The sequence below is a fragment of the Athene cunicularia genome (genome assembly GCF_003259725.1).
Source record: "Athene cunicularia isolate RWA chromosome 3 unlocalized genomic scaffold, athCun1 chr3_part1, whole genome shotgun sequence".
Taxonomy (NCBI): Eukaryota; Metazoa; Chordata; class Aves; order Strigiformes; family Strigidae; genus Athene; species Athene cunicularia.
Window position 1 is genome coordinate 29,144,302 of NW_020799097.1, and position 22,569 is coordinate 29,166,870.

General features: G+C 34.7%; 1 protein-coding gene across 2 annotated transcripts in view; it reads right to left on the reverse strand.

Moving 5' to 3' along the window:
- The window catches only part of EYS (eyes shut homolog), a 1,023,641-nt gene that overhangs the window by 284,312 nt on the left and 716,760 nt on the right, over positions 1–22,569 (reverse strand). For both annotated transcript variants that reach the window (XM_026844748.1, XM_026844747.1), the window contains 3 exons: positions 21,570–21,760; positions 19,728–19,819; positions 5,259–5,409 (listed from right to left, as the gene is read on the reverse strand). In XM_026844748.1, coding sequence (XP_026700549.1) covers positions 5,259–5,409; positions 19,728–19,819; positions 21,570–21,760 — 434 coding nt within the window. The remainder of the gene's footprint in view (positions 1–5,258; positions 5,410–19,727; positions 19,820–21,569; positions 21,761–22,569) is intronic.

Genomic DNA, 22,569 nt, shown 5'->3' on the forward strand with positions numbered 1-22,569 from the left:
ATTATTGGAGCAATTATAGAAGCAGAAATAACACTATTATTGCAATCAACTGTTGTTGTAGGTATTTGAAAACAATCTTTAATTTCCCTTTGAGTGTATCAATCTTCTCAGCAAAGGAACAAGCTGTTGTAAACAATTAATGAAACTAAAGCTAGCATGAAATTAATTATTCTGAAACCTGTCTTGAGATTTCAGAAATAATACATTCTTTTTTTCAATATATAATTTAAAATGTCTTTTTTCTATGTGTAATTTGGTTTCTATTCCCCTGTTGTTTTTCAAGTCTTGGAAAACAGTTATCATAAACAGCTTTAAAATCCCAATGTTTAAAAAAGATGATATTATTTAACCGTTTAACTATTTTACCATTTATCTGTTTCTTAGATATGACAAGTCTGAAGTAAGCATGTCACATTCTTTAATGAAGAAATAGGATATGATTTAAAAATAAGTAATAAACAAAGCTGTCACAGAATAGTTTTTTCACTGTGTAGAGACATCAGGACAAGATGTCTGCCAGCCAGCTATTTATGGTTTAGTTTTCCTCTTGACTGTTGAGCTCTGCCTTCCTACACTGTCAGATGAATCCACTAAACTTTGAAGAGAACAGTTTGCAGAGTCATAAAAACAATTTCCTACTGTGCATGAAACAGTTTTCAGCTTGAACTCGGATAAATTTGTCCAAGGTGTTTCAATGCACGTATCTATTATCTTGTTTTCTACCCATGTCTTCAGATCCTTCAGAATTCCTACCCAGGCAAATTTTCTATCTTTGTCCTGTGGGTACATAACATCAGAAAACTGTAGATGTGTAGATATGTAGATAAAAAGAGTTGTTATGAACTGACCACAACCCCTATTCCCTACCCCCCTGTGCTGTTAGGCACAAGGAAAGAGAGGAGTTGGGTGTGAAGTTGAGTCTGTGAAAAAAACATAAGGAATATCTACTTTGTCCACAAAACCAGTCATCTCAACATGGAAGGTAATCATACTGGTCAGGCAGAGTCTCCCACTGGTAAATCCATGCTGGTTGTTCACAAGGTCCTGCTTGTCCCTCATTTGTTTCTACAGTTGTCTCAGGAACTGAGTTGTGCCATTGACCTAACCAGCTCATGGTTCCCCAGATCTTCCTCCTTGATCTTTTTGAATATGAACATGACATCACATTTGTCTTTTTCCAATCATCAGGGACCTCCTCTGATAGTTCTAGTCTTTTAGAGGTGATAGAGAGTGGTCTTGTGATAAAATTATCCAGTGGCACATGCTTGTAGGCATCCCATCTGGACCCATGATCCTTTATATGTCTGGGTTACTCAAGCAGTCCATAACTTTATCTTGCTCTACTGTTGGTAGTGTTTCTCCCCACCAACTAGGCACAGAGATCTAGAAGATCTGAGAGCTACTGATTGGTGAAGAAATCTATTATGGCATTACTTCCCCAGATTTTCATTTAAATGTATCACTGCCTTGAGGGTAAGGCTGTAATCCGTTCTCCTGAAGTGCCTTCCCAAACTGTGACAGCAACCAGGGAAATCAGTAGAGGGTGACTAGGAAGGAAATTCAAACTTCTGTTGATAGCATGCTAAAACATGAAATACCCCGGGCAGTGGAAACATACATAGTTGGTGATAATGAAGCCTTCCAGTCTAGAACTACTATGACTGTTTATTGATATTTTTGTTCAAAATGGTGTATAACAGGCAGAATGCCAGTCAGGTTCAGAACAGACTGAAAACACCTCAATAAGTACATACAGACAAACAGTAACTGCTCTTAAGAATGCCTGAAAGACCCTATGGTTTCATAATAAGGAGGACTGAAACAATCATCTTCCTTAAAAAAAACCCGTAAAAGTCTACCCCTTATAGTACCACTTATACAGAATGGCATTAAAGAACAAAAGGGAAAGCAGTTAGGACAGGGAGGTAATTCCCCTCATTTTTGGAGAAGAGTCAACTCTTTGAGACTGAAAGGCAGAGAGTAATTGTTGTACCTTGCCTTACATGTTGAGGGCACTCTGACTCTAAGCAAATAATAAACATATAGACAAAAAATAAATATGTGAAAAAAATGCATGGACACTTGAGAACTGATTAGGAAATTGCAGTACAGGAAATCCTCAGAGAACATAATATTTTACCCTGAGGGCTTCACAGATCATATCAAACTTCACTGATAAAGAAAGGAAGAGGAATCTACCCTGGAAATTAATAGTGTAGCTGAGCCAATTCCAGTAATACAGAACTCTTGTGTCAACAGTTTCTGTCACTGGCAGGTAGAAGTTCCTGTTAGACAGAAGCTGAAGCAGTCTAGGGTCTGAAGTCAGTGCTCTCTACAACTTCTACAATATTGGAAGGTAGGAGAGCCAACAGCAGAGCAAACTACTCCAGTGAGAGAAGGAACTCATCTAAAACAAGACAATGTACTATTAGGCAGATACTATGGATATCACAAGGGTCATTATCAGACTTGACTCCAAGAAGGATCAGAGCATTTGCCAGAAAAAGCCGAGTCTCAGCTGGAGCAGAAATCTCCCTTAAAGCAAACTGCAGGATGAAGGTCAGAAACAGACCTTTTCTGTTTCAGGGAAGGTGAAGATTTTACAATAGAAGCCTGACTGCCTGGGTCAAATCTAATGAGATAGAAACTTCCTGGAGTGGCTTCCTACTGCTGGGATTGAAAAGCCCACATAAAGAGAACTTGGATAGACAGTTCTCTATTCCTGGACAAAAAGGGAAAATACAGCCTTTATAGACTGTATGTGGCTTATAGCCAACAGACTTTGATAGAAAAGCCAAGGAAAATTAAACTTGTCTAAAGTTACAAGAAAGTAAAAATTAAGCAAGATGAGACACCAAGATCAAAATGAACAGAAAAATCACAAAGGAGCAAAGAAGATTAAGTGAAATAAAAAGCTGAGGTAATCTCAAATAGAAAGCAATGAACTGCAAAAAAGCTTCATGGAAAACTAGAGAGGTAACTGAGGATCGAGGATATATTTTTACCTTTCATGGAAGTTATATGAACATATGCTTTCCAAGTTCTAATAGAGGTTAAGTATCACCAGTTTGAGCACATGCACATGTCCCACACCTATCACATCTAAATAACAAGCATGGACCATAACATTTCACCTATTCAACCTGAATTAAGAACAGAATAATTTATTGAACTACAATATCCTTAACGAAAGCAAGCCCATCTTGATATGACAATCTAAGAAATATATAGGCAAAATGTTTTAGCAGTAAATTGCCTTTAAGCCATAGTTTTTATCACTATTTTAACTTATGTAAGGTAAACCTATTCTTCTGGATTTTATTTTGCCTGTAGCTAGTGAGAAGCTATTTACCATCTCAAACTTCCTTCTCACATACACATTATTATGTATACTGCTCAAACAAATTGCTTCTTTACCTACTCCTAAATACACTCCATGGATTGTACTTCTCTAAGCCTTCACACTATAAATTATGTGTGGGATGCCCCCAAACATTTTATTTTAGCTTCTAGAAGACACGTCATTTAAACATTGGAAATATATATTTTTTAATCTTATTAGTATAGAAAATTTATTGAAGATACTTTCTATAGTAAATAAAATTTTATATGCAACTAATAGAATAAAACATTCCAGATGAATGGATAATTTTCATATGACTGCTTGAATTAAAGGAAAAGTTATATAACTACAAATACTATTTGATGTGTTCTTTTAATGCCAGTATATGATATTTAGAAGCATACTTTTGGCTGAGTATTTTGCAACTCTGAAAATACCTTCTCACAAGAACTTTTAAGCTGGTTTTCAACAGTATTGTCACTTCACTGGTTACTGTACAATTTATTGTAAGGTGAAAGTTTTGAGAAATGCTGCATTAAAATAAAAGCATCAAAACCATGTCTGTGCTGGAAATGAATGTAGATATTTACATCATTATAAGATGACCTTCACTTACCAAAGAACAGAGCAGAAATAAAAAGGTTAAAACAATTGTCACAGTGTGAAATCTAGCCTAAAGTGTGCCTTAGAAAATGGAACCTGGTTGTCCAGTTCTGACTATATGATGCTTCTGTGCACTGGGAAAACAAAAAAAACCCTGCAGATTAACTTTGTCACAGTTGTGGGATGACACCTATCCAAAGATCACTTCTCAGATAAATGAGACCTGGACTATACCTACCCAGCGTTAACCATTTAGTTTGTTCCACTATGCGTGGAAAACAAAGACTTACAGATAATCTTTGTAATGTAATGATAAACACATGTGGGACATGAGACTAGGGTGAAATAATTCAGGTAGCAACACTGGTTGGTTTTAGATGAGGGGAAAGTCAGAGATTAATTTGGAGCTGTGTGACTATCAAGGCCACTGGCACCTTATGCCTCGATTTAATTTAAAAAAATTGTACATAGTTACGGCAATAGGTCCTTGGGTGCAGAAGGGCACTCCATACTCAGACACCTGACAAGATGTAGAAGGCTGAGCCAGCTGGGAACTGCTTTGCACAGAGGCCACATTACCAGGAGCTGGACTGAGTGTCCCCTGGGTGTACAGTGAAGTCTCAAATTACTGGGGCTGGGTATCTGTTATTGTGACTACTGTACCTCAATTTCCTCCATAACAACAATTCAGCAATAATCCATTTCTCACCAGTCCTCTGCATGACGCTGCATATACTCTTCTTCACTAGCTCTGTGCTAGCCCTATTGCATATTACTTCTCACCCTTGCATATGCTGTTACCCTAGCTTCATACAGGGCCCCACAAATTCAAGCTCCTGTAACATACCTCTTATTCATTAATGCAGTTCCACAGGTTAACTCTCTTTTGCTTGGTTCATTTTTACACACAGTGATCTGTGCCAGCACAGGATGCAAGCAGAGCCTTTTTCATTATGGAACCCAGTGCACTTATACTTTTCATATCTTCATAGAACTAGAAAGAGGTAACAGGTACCCCCTCTAAATTTGATTATATTTGCTACTTAACTGCATACCCAAGGCAAACAGGATTATGGATCATAATAATGTTAGATCAGAATGCTGTATCTGTTCACTTCATTCACCAAAGTCCTACACACCAGTAAAACTCTGCAAAGGACCATACTCATCTCTTAGATGTAATCCTCAAAAATCTGTAAGTAATTTTTATTTTTTGCATAGTTTATATCTCTGCAGTTATATCCTATTCAATATGCCACTCCCCAAAATATCAAACACCTTAAATAAATATAAATAATAATTTTAAAAATACCTGTTTTGTTGCATAACGATGAGGCAAACCACCAACAAACATGGATCCTGTTTCAAGCCAGTGTGAACTGGACCAGAAATTTCTAGGTATACTTGTCTTTGCAGATACCCCCAGGACTGACATTTCTGCTTCACATGGTACCATGCCTTGCCTACATAAATTTAGAAATAGGCACATTTTACCACCATATATAGTTTACATTATAGTCTATCTGACAAATTAATTAGGCTGTTACTAAACCAATGAGGAAAGGAAATCAAGTAAATAGCTGTTTTTATATTAAAGACCATAAACATAAAAGAAGCTGTTTAACAAGCTGTAAGTTGGCATGTCTTTGGGGTTTGAATTTCCATTAAAATGAAGCTATAATGTAAATCTGAGCAGTGCAATTGCTAAAAAAGCCAAAGAACATAATAATGGCTGAATAAAAGAGTTAGACAATTTATAACAATAACAAGAAGGCTTTGTAATTTGGAAAAAAGACATCTATTGACCTCAAATATTTTAAATATCCCTCTTTTTCATCACAAAAAAGATAACCCAAAAAAAGCAATTTAAAATAAACTGCATCTTAGACAGTGTAGATGTACTATAATCTGTAATACTTATCTTCAAAAGCATCATTACTAAAACTGAAGGCAGTAATATTAGTCCCTGAAATTAATACATTCCCTTTCCCTCCCCCTGTCCACATACCCTCCTAACAGTCTTGCTCTTAACAGCATGCATAAATTGTTAGCAATAAACTGAAGATGCAAAGTAAACAACTTGGTTTTCTTCAATTTTTCTTTTTAATGATGCAAAGCTCATTTACATTACAATAACTAACTGGCAGCAAGCACTTTGTCTTTATGAAAGAAAGCACAGTGAAGAAATATCAAAACTAAACAAGAGTCTCTCGTGTAGGAATTTCTTTCAGCCAAACCTTCTCTCTGCACACAAAACAAATCAGAACTCAGTCGGCTGTATGTTTAAAAATATTCAAAGTGCCTTTGTAATATAGGTGCCAGAAAATAATCTGTGTGAAAATAGCATATATAAAAAAAAACCAAAACAAAACAACAAACAAAACCCTATAAAAGCGACAATCTGTAATTTAGCTAGAATGATGTAAGTATGAACTCAGTTTATCTTTGATAAAGCAAAATTACCTTCTGAAACTTATTAGTTACAACAAGACAATGGAAAGTTTTCTTTGAGAACTTCTGTCAGATGATGATATATAAAAGATTTCTCACATACTATTTGGTAAGGTTTCTATCATTTTTTAATTGAGAGAATAGAGCCTGAACATTAGCAACATTTGCAGAGTTCTCTGTTTTCTGCACAATTTTTTTTTTTCTTTGGTGATACTTTCAGAAAAATATGCAAACATGGTATTAACCTTTTAACAGAAAGGACTATAAATGTTTTTATAAGCAAAACGGCCCGTTCGTTTTATGGTAAATAACTTCAGATGAAGAATATAAATGTTTCTTTTTCTGTGAAAATCAACATTAAAGAAGAGAAATAAATGGGATTTTTAATTCTGTGGACTAAAAATAAACTTCTAAAGGGTCAGTTCATGGGCTATTTTGTTGTCACCTCGATTTTTGCAGTTTTTTGAAACTTGCTATTTAATGGCTGACATGAATGAGAAAAAGGAGAAAATTGTAACCAAAACTGCAATCAAGGAAAGGAATGTTCTCCTACCATGTTTTGTAGATATTATGCAATGGTTGTATGTCTAAGCACATCCACAAGTTTCTGCAGCACACTATTTTCATTACTTGCTTACAAAGGAAGCTTGCTGATGATATGTGTAGCTCATACTTTCATTCTCAGTAGCTCAGTTTGCAATGATCAAGCAGTTTTTCCTAAGGATTGAACCCAGTCTAACATCTTGGATATATTCATTTTACAGCAGAAAGCTGTGGTGAAAGTTCTAAGAAAGGTATTGGTTTTTAAATATAAAAAAATATTATTTTTCTGAGAAAATGGTATAATATTTATGAATAAAAGCATAATAATAAGATAGAAATCTTTCTGAAATATTTTAAATCAGACTTGTTTTAATGAAATATAATTCTTATGATTGGAGTGGAAGATGGTCAGGAGGGGAACTGACAGGAATTTTAAATTTTTTAAAACTAATTAACAGATGTGCTAAATGACGGAAAGCTCCACAAACAACTTCTTTTTTTTTTTTTTTTTTTTTTTAAATTACTATTAAATTTCTTCTACACATTTTGAGATGTTAATGGTGTAAACTGGCTATGTGACCATAAGCATCCTATTTACTAATGTACTTCTTTTCACATTAGCTTTAGATATATGTGTTAACTTGTCCTTAGTAGCACATATGATGAATATGAAGAGATATTTTTGTGTGCATATGTAAACATATTTTGAAATTAATTCCCAGTACTTTATGTCAGAAAACACGGTGCAATTCAATAGCATGAGCTGCCTTTGCCCTAAGCTTGTTAGAATGTCAGCCATGCACCTTTGATTGTGCTTGATTGAATCTAGCAGGGTCTGGCCAAATTAGAATAACAACCTTAAACCATTATTGTTTAGCATTTGCTGATGATACAATCACCGGCTCGTATATGCACTCTATGAAATTTTCATCAGGCTTTTAAAAGACTTTTTCTACAATCAGCACATTGGGTGCTTTAAAGGTCAAGTAAGAAGACAGAGCTTTTTGCATAATTATAAATGTGGAAATGCATAGAGAACTCTCAAGCACTTTTGCCGGGTAAGCTACCAGTAATTGTGCCTCAGTCCAGCCCAGCAGTAATAGTTCATAGTTTCCTCATTTGTACTCACATAAATGTAATGATTAAATACTGGCCTATTAATTATAACCTGAAGATGAGTTCTGTCTAAACAGTATTAAATCTGTTGCTCGATGCCTCACAGGTTGGCAGGATGGAAAGGTCAGATAATAATTTGATAACTGTTGGGATAACGGTACCTAAACATGACAGTGTCTGCATCAAATCCAAATCCTTATACATAATGTCCTTACTTGCTGACATTTGTTAGTGATGATTAAATGACATGTCTGGGATTATCATAAAATGGTAAAAAGGTAATAAAACACATGGGGGAAGAGGAGGAGGGAAAGGGGGAATGTCCAGGTAAAGTATTAAGTGTCAGTCATGCTGTGCTGCCTTGCTGGGAATAAAGCTTATTTAATCTGTTTTTCCTGATAAGAAAGAGAAATAAATCTCTTGTCCTAGAAACAAGCTTGAAACCTTCACCCATCTCTAGTAATTGCACTTTAATGTGATCATGCTAAACAACAACAAAAAATTCACTAATTACCCTTGAAACATTTGAGATATAATGCTGGTATTCAGTCCCTTAAAAACAATGGTAGGTTTGCAAACAGCTATATCAAATATGATGTAGCTGTAGTTGTGAACTACAAGAATTAAAGAGAATTTTTATTATCATATATTCTAAAAAACAATCCCAAAATTCCCTGATTTTATTGAAGACAACTGATTAAAAATGAGAAATATATTTAACTTTCACTGTGTTTAATTATTATTTTACAGATTTCTCCTCTTAAAAAAATCAAAACCAAATCACGTGTCCTTCTGTTTTCACACAGTATCTAGCAGTTTTCATTTTCTGGTTTCATACTCAAATTGCTCCTTGTGGCAGAATGTGTATTTTTGTATAATTATACAAAACTACAGACCTATTGTCACAGACAATTAAGAGTTATGTTTTCTTAATACACATTTAAAAGGTGGGATCAATTTTGACCCAGCACTGGATTTGAAACCCTTGAGGCTTTCCAAGGGTGTTTGAGACAACTTTAAGAATGGGACATCTGGATCTCTTTGCTCGGAAAGGTTTTGCAAATTTCACCCCTGGAGGTTTTCAAAACCTGACTGAATAAAGCCCTGAAGCAACCTAGTCTGACCCCTTGGCTGGCCCTGCTTTGAGCAGGAGGTTGGACTAGAGACCTCCCGAGGTCCCTTCTAGCCTGAATTATCCTGTGATTTTACAATCCCTTGACATTCTTCTTTCGCAAAAAAACCACCCAAACCCATATTTATTAAATCCATATTATTACCATTTAGAGAATAAGGCAGAATCTCATAATACCTTCAGCCTATTTATTTACAGAGAAAATATACCATTTTCACTCTGCAGTAAAATCCATCATTTTAGACTACTCATATCTGCTGGTGTTGACTAAGACAGCAGAAAACACACACTTTCATGTTGCAGATGAACTGATGAATCAACAACATAATTTTCTCATTCCCTCTGACAGAGAATCATACTTCCTGGACCTGGAGCTGCTTTCTTAGTCTGGTCTTAGAGAGGGATTATCTAAATAAATAAAAACAATGAACTTAATGACAAAGCATGATGTAAATTTCTGTAAGAATACAAGGGGAAAAAATAATTTTTGTTTCATATTCTCAGAAATTAATACATATGGTACCCTCTTATTCTTTTCACAGAGGGACCTAAAAAGGTCCTCAACGTCAGTTCAAGTCTTGACACATAATCATCCATATTATTAGGAAGTCATCACAGTTCCTGTTACAGTTGCCACCCAATCAAGCTATCATCTCCAATTCTGAAAATGAAACAGTTCACCGGTTACCGCCATTCAGGAATCATTCCTAATTTAATCTATTTTGCAATAAGTATTTTTATAGATGTGATCTGGGACCTGCTAGCTGGCCTCAGGTCCAGAGAATAGTCTTCAGATTTCAGTTTTATTTACTAATATAGATTTAGCTAGAGAAAAATAACAGCGATCTATGTCTCTGGTCATTTCTGTCTTTACAGTTTGGAGAGCTTAAGTTTCCTACTGCTCATATAGTACCAACCTTAAATACTATTTACAGAAGTTAAACCTAGGAAACAATATGCACTTATTTCAAGTTGATATAGGTGTAAATAAAGTGTCATTTAGTGAAAAACTTGAACCAGTTGAAAGAACTGTGTTGAAGCATTCAGACAGTGGCAAGTTTAGAGTAAGATCTAGACTTACAACACTGACATTTTATTTCAAGTGAAACTGAAAGACTGCACTGAATATTATTATACAGTGGGAATTCATATTTACATCAGGTCTGCAGACCAACTTTATTTCTGGTCTCTATACCCTGTCTCTGTTCTCCTTAGCATAAATTCTATGCTTGTGACTTGGGGCCGAGGCAGCCACAGAACACTGAACACACTTTCAGTATCCATAAACATCCTTTGATTTTCCTCAGAAAACAATATAGAACAATATTTTAGGTGTGTTGTCTGATATTAGAATCTTACTCTACTGTTTTTATGTTCCTATTCCTGCAATAAACCATTTCAGGAGATAAAGCAGAAAATTTTCATTCTTAGATGTGAAACTAATGAGCTCTTTTGAGATCAAAAATAAAAGAAAGCAACGACAGAAACATTTTTAGTATTTATTTAGTTAAATACTCTGTGCAAGAATAGATCTTTATACACCATAGATTTGTTTCTTCAATGATTCTAAATTTTAACTTCTGAAAGTCTACTTTGATGGCAGAGTTCTGAAAAGGTGTAGAATGGAATTTGTACCCAGGTTGTGGCATGACTAACTAAGCTTTTATATAAGAGAAGGTCTAAGACAACATTTTATATCAAACTAATTGGTGTTACCGTCGCTATTAACTGTTATTATGATCAATTTAGTATAATTAAATCTATTGCATTCAATTACATTGTTATAAAAAGGCAGTTGCTTATTCTCTGTTGACTCATATGAAGTTTATGAAAAATAGTCACACTTTGTGGAATATAAAAAACATGCACAACACATTGAGCTTCAATTTTATTAGGTTTTTTCATTCTAGTTAAGCGTTTTTTTTCATTGCATTGATGCAAAATAAAATTATTTAGGTGCAAACAAATGCACTTAATCTCTTGTTTTATTTGAAGATTTGATCAGTGTAGGATTTATTGTATACTGAGGCAGATATGCAAGAATAAAACCTACTTTCAATTTCTAGAAACTAACTGCAAGATATGAAAATATTAATGCCAAGTTTTTCTGTCATAATTTCTAGGTTTCATCCATTTCGATCATTCTTTCTTTCTCTGGGAAAAGTTAGTTCTTAGTTCTTGTTGAATGAATAAAGCATTTTTTGCAGCAAAGGGTATTGTGACGTCTGGTAATGCAGAACTGAGTTCTTTACTACACAATCTTTGAAAGCAGTATGATCCTGTAACATCAGTAGTGTAACAGCATGATTTTTTTTTTTTTTTTTTTCTGCAAGAAAGCTTGTTTCTGAAAGAAAGTTAAGTTTCTTATTTTAAGAGGACAAATGCTAAGCTAACATTTCAGAGAAATCCTGAATGTGGAGGACTGTGAATATTCACAGTGAATGTGAATATATTTCTCAGCTTTAATCAGTTGTCTTCAATATTGTCCTGGTGGAGCCTGGATCATCTCACTGGCATTTCTTATACAACTATAGGAGTAGTCTGACCAACTTGAATATGGTAAAAACAAACAAGACTCCCTGAGGCCAAAGGTCTCCTTTTGAAGGGAATCTAATGTGTCACCCTTTTGTTGAAGTGACTTCTCCAAAAAGATGTAAAAGGACTCCCCTTTTTAAAGACAGATTGTCTTTAGAGCACAAGATTACCAGATTTTTAAAAGGTAATTTTTTAAAATAAAGAAAATGTAGAAATAAGTTTATTAGATTAAATAAAAGGCTTGAAAGTAAATTTATTCTCTAACTGGAATAAATTCCTTTCTATATACACAAACAAAATCTTCTTCCTTCCATGGTCTTACAAGGCTCACCTCAGTGCTTGCTTCCTACAGCAGGCAAACTCTGCTTTTATTTTTTCAGGATTTTCCCAGTCTGCACTGTTGCTGCAGACTGCAAGCTTCATTGTGTCCTTCAGGGAGGCAAAGCTTATTTGCTTTCAGGAGAAGACCAATCTCCCTGCCTCCAGATGACTCTGACTGAAAGGGAATCATGTGGGATAAAGGAGAAAGACAGCTTCCTCCTCACTAAGTAGGAGTTACAGTGTACAGCACACAGCACTGTCTGAATAAACAAGACAGCTATACTGCTTGTCCTGCTCTCTGCATATCCCTCTTTCTCTAGTGAGAAAAGGATGGCTTGGATCAATATCTGCCTTAGTACAATGACTGTCATAAAACTTATGTCTTCGGGCTTCTGGATGCAATGTGCAGTGCTTAACAACAGTTTTCTCCCAGTACAGAACTGACTAATTATTTTTGTTTCTCCATTGTTTAGGACATCTCTCAAAAAAGCAAAGCTTGAGTTTTGTCATGAAAGGATATCTAGCATGTAAAAATATCTTAGAGGTGAGAGTGAATTACACCTTCTAAATGTCTGCCAGTGTTTATTAATACAGTCAGGGTCACATAGCTGAAAAATAGGGTTAGCAAGGTCAGAAACGAATCTTTACACAGCTTTTATTTTCAGCTGTTAACTGAAGTACTTTCTGGGATTTGCCAGCTAGAATATTTTGGATGTATAAATTCCTCACAAATCATGTGTGTTTAGGAAGAGGTACAACAATAGAATGTATTTTAGGAAAATATTTAAGGAATAGAAGGGTTTGATTTAACTGGTGTGGCTTTCTGAGTATTGATCCTTTATGACATAGAAGAGGTCAACCTAGCGGTCCCTTAGTGGTCAGATGAATAGACCCTTCTGGATTGAAACTCCAACACCAAGAAAGTTTAGAAATTTTATCTTAGATAAAATTAGTAACCCATGGTACCTTATTCTGAAGTGCTCAAATGATATAACATGTTCATCTTTAGAGGGGAAAATATGTTTTATAAAATATTTTTTAAATGCTGCACTGTTTTTTCCCCAAGCTTCCTTTGTGATAGTTGGTGTATTTACTCTTAATGAATAGCCATATATTGTATAAAATAGGGCTCGGCACATTTAAGTGTACAAAAGAAATTACTGGACTGTGGGGATTATACATATTAGGTCTGCTTTCCAAATAGCAAAATTCATTCAGAAACAGGATACTGTTATATTCTATTACTTTCTATAAAGAAAAATTATTTTGAATGTATAATATATGTCCATCAATGTTACTATTTTGATTTAAAAATTAACAAGTTGGGTGATTCTGAAAAGAAAATAATGAACAGTCTGGGAAATTAATAATGTGAAGAATGGAGTTAAGAGTTACTGTGTAAATCACATGAGATAGAACAGGATTTAAATACGCTTATACAGAGAACCAGCTAAAGACATGTCCTGAGGAAAAGCCTCCAGCAAATACAGTATCTCTGTAGAAATAGTTGAGACAGTATCTCTAAAAGATATGGAATTTAGTGATATGCAGCAGTCAGTATAGAGAGGACATGTTGTTTCTTTTTGTTTTCTTTTGAAGACAAAGAAAGGCAACTGTAAGTAAGGAAAAAGGGAATAGTTTGCAAATCTAGAAATAAAAACATCGTTTTGTTTTTCATGATAATGACACTTCAAAGAACAGATAATATCTTTGGTGAAGTAGTTCTACTGTTGAAGATTAAATTGCTATTTTTTTTCAGCACAAGCCATTTAAACTAATTGAAAATACCTAAGGTTAATAAAAGGTAACACCATTGATACACTGTTCATTAAACTAATTTCTGGTATCTGTATCCAATAATCATCTTCATCTCCAGACATCTAGGCTTACTTACAAAGCAAACTGCATAAGTATAACTTCATTGATTTCTTATCACTTTCCTTAGTATTTCTTCAACAGCAGATACCATCAATGCATTCTCAGTATTCATCAATGTATCTCAATTTGCTAATCTGAATTTATTGTTGTTTAACTGTTCTGATGATTTTTAGTGGGTGGCTGTATTTACATTGCTAATCCTCTCTAGCATCTACAAAGTCATTATTTCTATAGTGTTCTAAATCATAAAAAAGGGAGGATTAGGTTCTTGAACAAAAAACAGATATAATCTGAAAGTCATTATTGATTGAACATTTAGTCTTAAGAAGCAGCACCATTTATTTTGAACATTTGACCTCCAAATAGAGATACATTAAGCTACATTTAAATTATCAAGTATTTATGAGGTAAAGTAATGAATAAAATCAGTCACAGGAGGGAATGTTATTAGCCCATATCCCCTTCTACTTGTCTGTGAAAGGATTAAAATCAAATTAAATCTTTCTAAATGTACTGTGCAGGTTAGTAGCATGAACTGGAAAACACATAACAATATATTCTGAGCAGCAGGATTAAAAAACTTTTCCTCTTTTAGTGTTTTTTGATTCATATTTGGTGTTAATCTCACAGTTCATTAATCAGAATCTCCTTTGATTCTCTTTGTTCAATCCAGCATTGCCATTTCTGGGGCACTGTCATGCTCTGCTAGTGGGCAGTAACAGTGTCACTGTGTCACAGAAATCTTCAGCACCTAGAAATTAGTTTTCCACTTTTTGAGCTACTTGTGACAATAGTCACTCTTTGTTATTGCAAAGTCAGTATCTTTTTCCTTTCAGATGCATTCCAGAATATCCTTTTTGAGGGATATTCTTAACTTCCTGGTCATCTCTGTGATAGTCACCATAAGTATTTTAGGTTAAATTTCTTCATCTCTGTCAAATAAAACCAAACCAATGAACCAGCCAACCAACCAAATCCTCCTCATTTTCTTGACATTTCATGATTTACTCATACCTATTTTCTACCTTGCAGATCCAGACCTTGACACTGATGTCATTATTTCAAAAGTTTTCATGATTTCTGTTCAGTTTAAAATAAAAATGCCACTACATCTAAACTATATTCTTAAATCAATTTGTTTTCATTGACTTAGACTCTCTGCAATGGATACTGGACAGTAATTACCTAATTAGGAATGAAGACACAGTGGAGTTTAGGAAACAAAATAAATTAGACTAAATGTAACCAACCAGAATTTTTACAAGACCATTGATCTTAGGAAAAGTTTCAAACTATACAAAAGTTAGAAATTATGACATAAGTCAACACTTGTGTTGTTTTCATACACCTCTACTTTTGCTCTAGGCAGTTTAGGAGGGACTGAAAAGAAGACCAACACAGATATGGCTAGGAAATTGTCTTTGTGAGGACCAGTTTAGAGGTCCAACAACTTCCTAAATAATTTGTATTTGTAATAATTATAAATCAGGCTTAACCCTGTATATGTCCAAATACTTCAACAAATGCAAGTCCATAGATAGCTTCCCTGGAGAGGCCCAGAAAATTAAAAGAGCATGAAGTTATCTTATATCATGAAGAGACTTCTTACTGCACTATATAAATATTGAATGTACTTCCACTGTAATTAAGCAGCAGCCATTGCTGTTAATATTTTGTGGCTTACACTGTTTTTTGAGGACATGTCCCATTAAGGATATTTTCATTAAGTAAAGTATATGGCATTTACACGGTACATAATGGTACATCCATAGATGGATTACCTCTTCACCTATATGCTGTTATGCTAAAAATGAAGGGCAATGTTCAGCACCTTTGTGATAAAATGAAAATAGGAATGTACAAAAAAAGTGAAATAAATAAAAAAAAAACGAACCAGAAGCATCTGCATTAATTTCTAACTACTTTATCATCTGCTTACCGTATCTACCTGAAAGTCCAAGGGAAAATATGAGCTTTATAGCATATTCTGAAGGATAATAAATACAGCATATTTTGTACCATATGGATTATTTTAGGGCTTCATAAAAAGCTATCAAAAGCAAGCAATATACAAGCTCCAGAGTGAGCATATGTTGCATTATGGCATGATTAGAAAGCCTTTTTTTCTGACTAGAGGAATCAGAAAACATCTACATCTCAAAACCAAGACAATCAATCACCAAAAGTCCTACAGTTAATCAGTGCAAACCTCAAATTACAAACTTTATGAGTTAAAGGAGAAGAATGATGCACTCTTTAAAAAAGCAAATTGCCACATTTTGCAATTGTTTTCTAGACTGATGAAGCATCCACACCAGTTTTCTAATCCTAGTAGTCATGGTCAATTAAAAACAAAGTTCAAAGTGGGCAAACTCATTTTAAAGAAAGAAGTTGTATTCATGACATCTACTGCATAATCAATGTATAAATTGATACATGCTAAAACAATTGTCAGATGTTGTCTCAGATTAAAAGTAAAATACAAAATGTCTTCTATTTAATCAAGGAAACTCTTATTATCAGTTCTGATATAATTGTTGAAATGGAGAGTAGTGGGCCAAGAAAAGGAAAATTTTCTAATAGTGCTGTTGCAGTTTGACCTGTTTTTGAAATATATGTTATTTTATTAACTTGATTTGATGACAAATTTTCAAAGCTGCTGAATAAGCTAAAATAATTTTCACCAGTTATTTTACTATGCCATATTATACTACAGTTGATTAAACGTTGACTTCATAAAGCAAGTAACATACCTATATCAAAAGTGACTCTGTCAAATCTAATTGTCAACAGTATATATTTAATTGTTAATAAAGAAAAAAGTATGTAAAACAGTGTTTATTACACTTTTCCATACAACAAATAGTTTCTTAACTCAAGCACATGTGAAGATGCATGAGATGGAAATAAGAAACAACTTCTAACCAAATCTGTCTGACATCTGCTCCATTAAGATTTTAAATATTAGAATCATAGGGTCATGCAATCATTTAGGTTGGAAAAGACCTCTAAGATCATTGAGTCCAACCACAAACCTAACACTGTTAAGATGCAACTTGAGGTTGCTTCTGCTCATCCTATCACTTATTTCTTGGGAAAAGAGTCTGACACCCACCTCGCTACAAACACCTTTCAGGTAGTTGTAGAAAGCAATAAGGTCTCCCCTCAACCTCCTTTTCCCCTGCTTAAATAAACCCAGTTCCCTCAGGTGCTCCTTGTAAGACTTGTGCTCTAGACCCTTTATCAGCTTCACTGGTCTTTGGACACGCTCCAGCACCTCAATGTTCTTTTTGTAGTGGGGCCCAAAACTGAACACAGGACTCGAGGTGTGGCCTCACCAGTGCCGAGTACAGGGGTAAGATCCCTTCCCTGTCCCTGCTGGCCACCCCATTTCTGATACAAGCCAGGATGCCATTGACTCATATTCAATGGTACAATACTCATATTCAGCTAGCTGTCATCTAACACCCCCAGGTCATTTTCCTCCAGGCAGATGTCCTGCCACACCTCCCCAAGCCTGTAGATTTGCATGGGGTTGTTGTGGCCCAAGGGCAAGACCCAGCGCTGAGTCTTGTTAAACCTCATGTCATTGTCCTTGGCCCATCAATCCAGCCTGTTCACATCCCTCTGCAGAGCCTTTCTACCCTCAAGCAGATCAAGACTTCCACCCAGCTTGGTGTTGTATGCACAATGCTGTCTTAAAACAATGTCCCAAACCATTTCCAGTCACTTTTCCACATTTTCAGAAAGACCAGTTAATAATTGCTCACTAATTAGCCTGAATCCCTCTCTTATGCATTCCCTCTCTTTCAACTGCAACAATCAGTGTGGCCCATCTTACCCGAGCTGTCCTGAAATTATTACCATTCACTGTAAATGAAAAGAGAACTCTTTCTTCCTTCTGTTTTAGGCTCAAAGGGAACACTGGAAATAGAAATTGGGTTGTTTTGCTTTCCAACTATTGCCATAGACTGATTCATAGATTCAAGTTATTTTCTGCTCTATGGCGTTGGGGGAAAATGCATAAAATAGGTGCACTCATATCATGGTAGTTAATATATTCCTGAGTAACTTCAATGACATGGCAGTTTTAATGCTCTGGTGCCCGGGAAAAAGATTTATTTCTTAAAGTCTTCTGAAGAATTGAAGATTCAGGTATTCATACTTTTTCTGTCTTCAGAACCTTAAATATTTCTTAAGGCTTTGGGGAGACCTCATAGTGGCCTTCCAATACTTAGAGAGAGCCTGCAGGAAAGATGGGGAGGGAGTCTTTATGGGGGAGTGTAGTGATAAGATGAGGGGTAACAGTTTTAAACTGAAAGAGAGGAGATTTAGTTTACACATAGGAAGAAATTTTTTACTCTGAGGGTGCTGAGACACTGGAACAGGTTGCCCAGAGAAGCTGTGGATGCCCCCTCCCTGGAAGTGTTCAAAGTACAGGTGGGACAGGGCTTTGAGCAACCTGTTTCAGTGGACTGTCTCTCTGCCCATAGCAGAGGGGTTTGAACCAGATGATCTTCGAGGTCCATTCCAACCCAAACCATTCTATGATTTTATAATTAAAATGAACAATGGAATGGATTAAACTAGCTATCAGACTAGAAATTTTCTGTCTCCAGTGCTTATCCACTTTCTCTGTGTCACTTGGGATTTTTTAGACTTCTTTGGTATTCTCCCTCAATTGTCTTTAAATGACTTGCAGAGCCCTTGATTATTTAGTCACTATTCATACAAAAGCTGCTTAGTGCCTTTATCATCTTTATATCTCTTCCAGTTCTACTTCCTCTATTTTGTGATTGTGAGGGAGTCAAAAACAGAGAAATAAACAGATCTGTGTATATTATTCAAGATTTTAGAGAATACTGTGTGGTTTGGAGCTTGAGCCTGGTTTACCATGCTGGAAAAAAAATATTATAACGTTGATAGCTGAAATGCAGCAACAAACTGTTGTCCTTATCACTGACTATTCACTGACACATCCGAGGCAGCAAGGCACAATATAATGGATATAATCATCACTACATTTTCCCATAGAAGCTAGGGTTCCACTTGTAGTTGCCCTGCATAAGTGTTTCATTTAGCTATGTTTGAACAGATATAGCCATAATTTTAAGATGTCTAATGGCAATTAAGCACCTGGGGAGTTCACCAGGTCTCATGCCTAATTTTCCTATAAAGTGAAACAAAAATTTTCTTTGTCAAGTTCTTAAAGGGTTGTGATTCTAAGAGTATATACTTTTGGTCATTAGATACAAATATATACAAAGAATATGGAAAACATACTACCTACCTCATTTTCCTTTCATTTTATCCTCCTTCAGTTGCAAGCATTATTACTTATACAGGAGTAACGTACCCTATTATGAGCTGCAAATCAGTGGCAGCAACAAAAGTCATGGTACTGCTTCTACCTGTACTGCTTCTATCTTTTCTCCAAGTTTTTTTATTAGTCACACTCTCATTGTGAGAAATTCAACTATTTTGTGGACTAAGTAGCTTGGACCTACTGCACAGCAGCTTCCCTGCCTGAATGTTTGTTTGCTATGGTACATGATTTCAATGAGAATAAATTTAGTTCCATTAAGCACATCAGTGATGTGATGAGCACTGTCCAACTCTACTAAGTTTTAAACAGTATTTCCAAGGATGTGTTGTACCCCATACTGCCATAACATGATTACTGCACATGTTCAGGTATCAGTTATAGCTAATGAGATATAATGTCATTGGAATTTACTAACTATTCAACCCAGTTGATTTTCAAAGCAAATATAAACACACAGAACAGTAAAATACAAAACTTACCTAATCTGCACTTTATACCATTGTCCATCATCCACTCTAGCAGTAGTAGTGATGTTTTTGACTTCTGATGCTTCATCACATAAAAACTGATACTAGAGTGGGAAAAACACTTTTATCACATAATTTCTAATAATTAAACCATTATAGGCTTAGAAACTTAAATTTAAAAAATAACAAAGTGTTTCATAAAAAACTGAAGGATGTCATGTGTATCAAGAAAAACTAATGTTACATTAAAGATCTGGGTCAGGAAGTCTATTGTACCACAAATATACAAGCACATATATATGCATGAATATGCATGAAAATGCTTTAATCTTTGTGTATTGTACAATCAGATATTATGGGTCTGATTTGCTAAGAAGTTGACTATCTGCAACCCAGCTGAAATTAACATTGGCCATGGGTGAATTTTACTCAACATTTTATGGCTTCCTTACACTTACAAACACATAATGTAGCATGCAGGCTTGAGCATTTTGGAACACCATTTAATTTCCTATACTAATGTGAACAAGCACTTGATTTCATGGTTTGTCTGCTTGTAATTGTAGTTTGATTGTGAGCTTAGAACCATTTGTTCATTCGACTTTAAATCTACATTTAATTGACCAGCTTTGTGAATGATTAAGTGAATTCAATTAGTTTTAACATGGCACACTGGGATCTCTGAATAGATTTTTGTCAATTAAAGTACTTTCATATTTTATGGTGCTTAGGATATGTTAGAAAAATATTTTTCTGCATCATTACTTTACCATGAATGTGAGATGGACTTAAAGCCATCAACATTTTCTAAACCTTGGATAACTTTCTGCCCCTGACTAATGTCATTTGTTCTGGATAAAGATAGTCACCATATAACAAAACACAATCAATCACAATATAACAAAATAAAGTAAAAGGATATTTCTTATTTTTCTGTTTATCTGCAATTTATATATGTTTTTAGTATGATCATGTTCTTTAAACATGAAGGCAAATATAACTCAAATATGCTGTTCCTAACAGTTACTTCACAGTCCTTACAGAAGAATATAATTACAGACAAACTTTTGGAAATTTGAAAAGGAAAATGCAAGGCATTATGAGAAAAGTAACATTTCTTTAATATCTTTTGTAGCCTCTTTAATCTCTGCCCATCTCTTCATAAAGCTCAAGATTTATCTCTCTTCAGAAAAAGAATAATTTTCCAAAGGTAAATATATACTGGGATACACACCTTACTCCTTAAAGTTTATACATAAATGTATTCCTATTTAGTTCATCCACAAAAGCTCAGTAAATGTTTCTCTATGATCCTGTGGAACTGTGAATTAACATGATAGATCAAGTAAAAGGTTTCTACTCAGAGACACATGGTAACAAAGATACACTAGATTCCCTTACACTGTAAATTTTCCTATGAAAATTCACTCAGTTCCACAGCCTCCCTTATAACAATTTTAATGAACTTGCACATGAGGAGGTTCAGTTAATTTAGGCTTTGTATATGAAATAGAATACCTTTATTCATACCACCTGTAAAGACAAAATCTACATTCTTTATTTTTGTCTTTTAATGTGTACTTTTTATATGAGACATTCCAATTATAATCACTATTCAATTTTCCTCAAACACCACCTCTTGTGAGACATATTAACCATATTAGCCATGAATTTGCCCCAATAGATAACAAGTTTGACAACTATTTTCCTTAAAATACTAGAGAATCTCAAGACTCTGCAGCTCTACCTATTATATTCTACAGTAGGATACAGAAAAAAAAAAACCAAAACAACAAACCAAACATTTTTACAGATCCTAACCTCTCCTTCATTGGGAGATTTTTGATGCCTTACCTGTAAGGTGCCATTTCTGATGAAAAGCTGAATTAAAAAATGTCCTATTGTTTCTGGGCTCTGTTCAATATACAGGAGGAGTCCATGAGGTTTATAGGTCTTAAATTCCAAGTGAATGAAGTTTTGCATGTTCAAATGCAACCCTTGAAATTCCAGGTAAGAATCCCCATAATAGCGAGCATAACTAAAATCTGTAAATAGAATTTTGAGACATATAAATATACAAACACATTTTTCTTCTTCACCCACTGCTATTTTATTCTGCTAATGGTAACAAAGATATAGGATACTCTTTTGTAACTCTCAGGGAGGAAGACATGAATCTGAAAGTTGATGTTAATTTTCTTCTGTCAAAGATTAACACTGAGAGTTTTTAAAATTAGACATAAAACTAGGTCAAATTATATTGAGCAGGCAACTAAGATCAATGCCTGAAAGAAAAGCCTGTGAAGATGGTAGCACTTTGTACATATATATCAGCTTTGGCTTCCCATAAGTCAATAATAGTTTTTTTCAAAGTTAAGCATTCACATAGTTGGTTTTTTTTTTTGTTTTTTTTTTTTTTTTTATATGCAAGAATGAATGAGTTTGAAGTCTCTGCAGAAAGCACAGAGTATGGAAAGGGAGGGAGACATTCCACAACTTAATTGTGACAATGTCATCTTAAAGAGGTCAAGTATTTCTGGCTAAAACAAAGGGTTGTTTCTAGAGTGGAAGATGAAAATTTTCCTTCTGACTACATCAAGCTTGTCTGTTTGATTTATCTAGATCCTTCTTAACCTCCAATCATTCCTGACAAGGGCAGATGCAGCTCTTATTTAAATGGAAAAGCTATGCAAATACATGGCTGTAAGCCTATCAGATAACAGGGAAGAACACTTAAAGGGGGGTTTTCTTTTTCTTTTTTCTTTTTCTTTTTCTTTTTCTTTTTCTTTTTCTTTTTCTTTTTCTTTTTCTTTTTCTTTTTCTTTTTCTTTTTCTTTTTCTTTTTCTCTTTTTT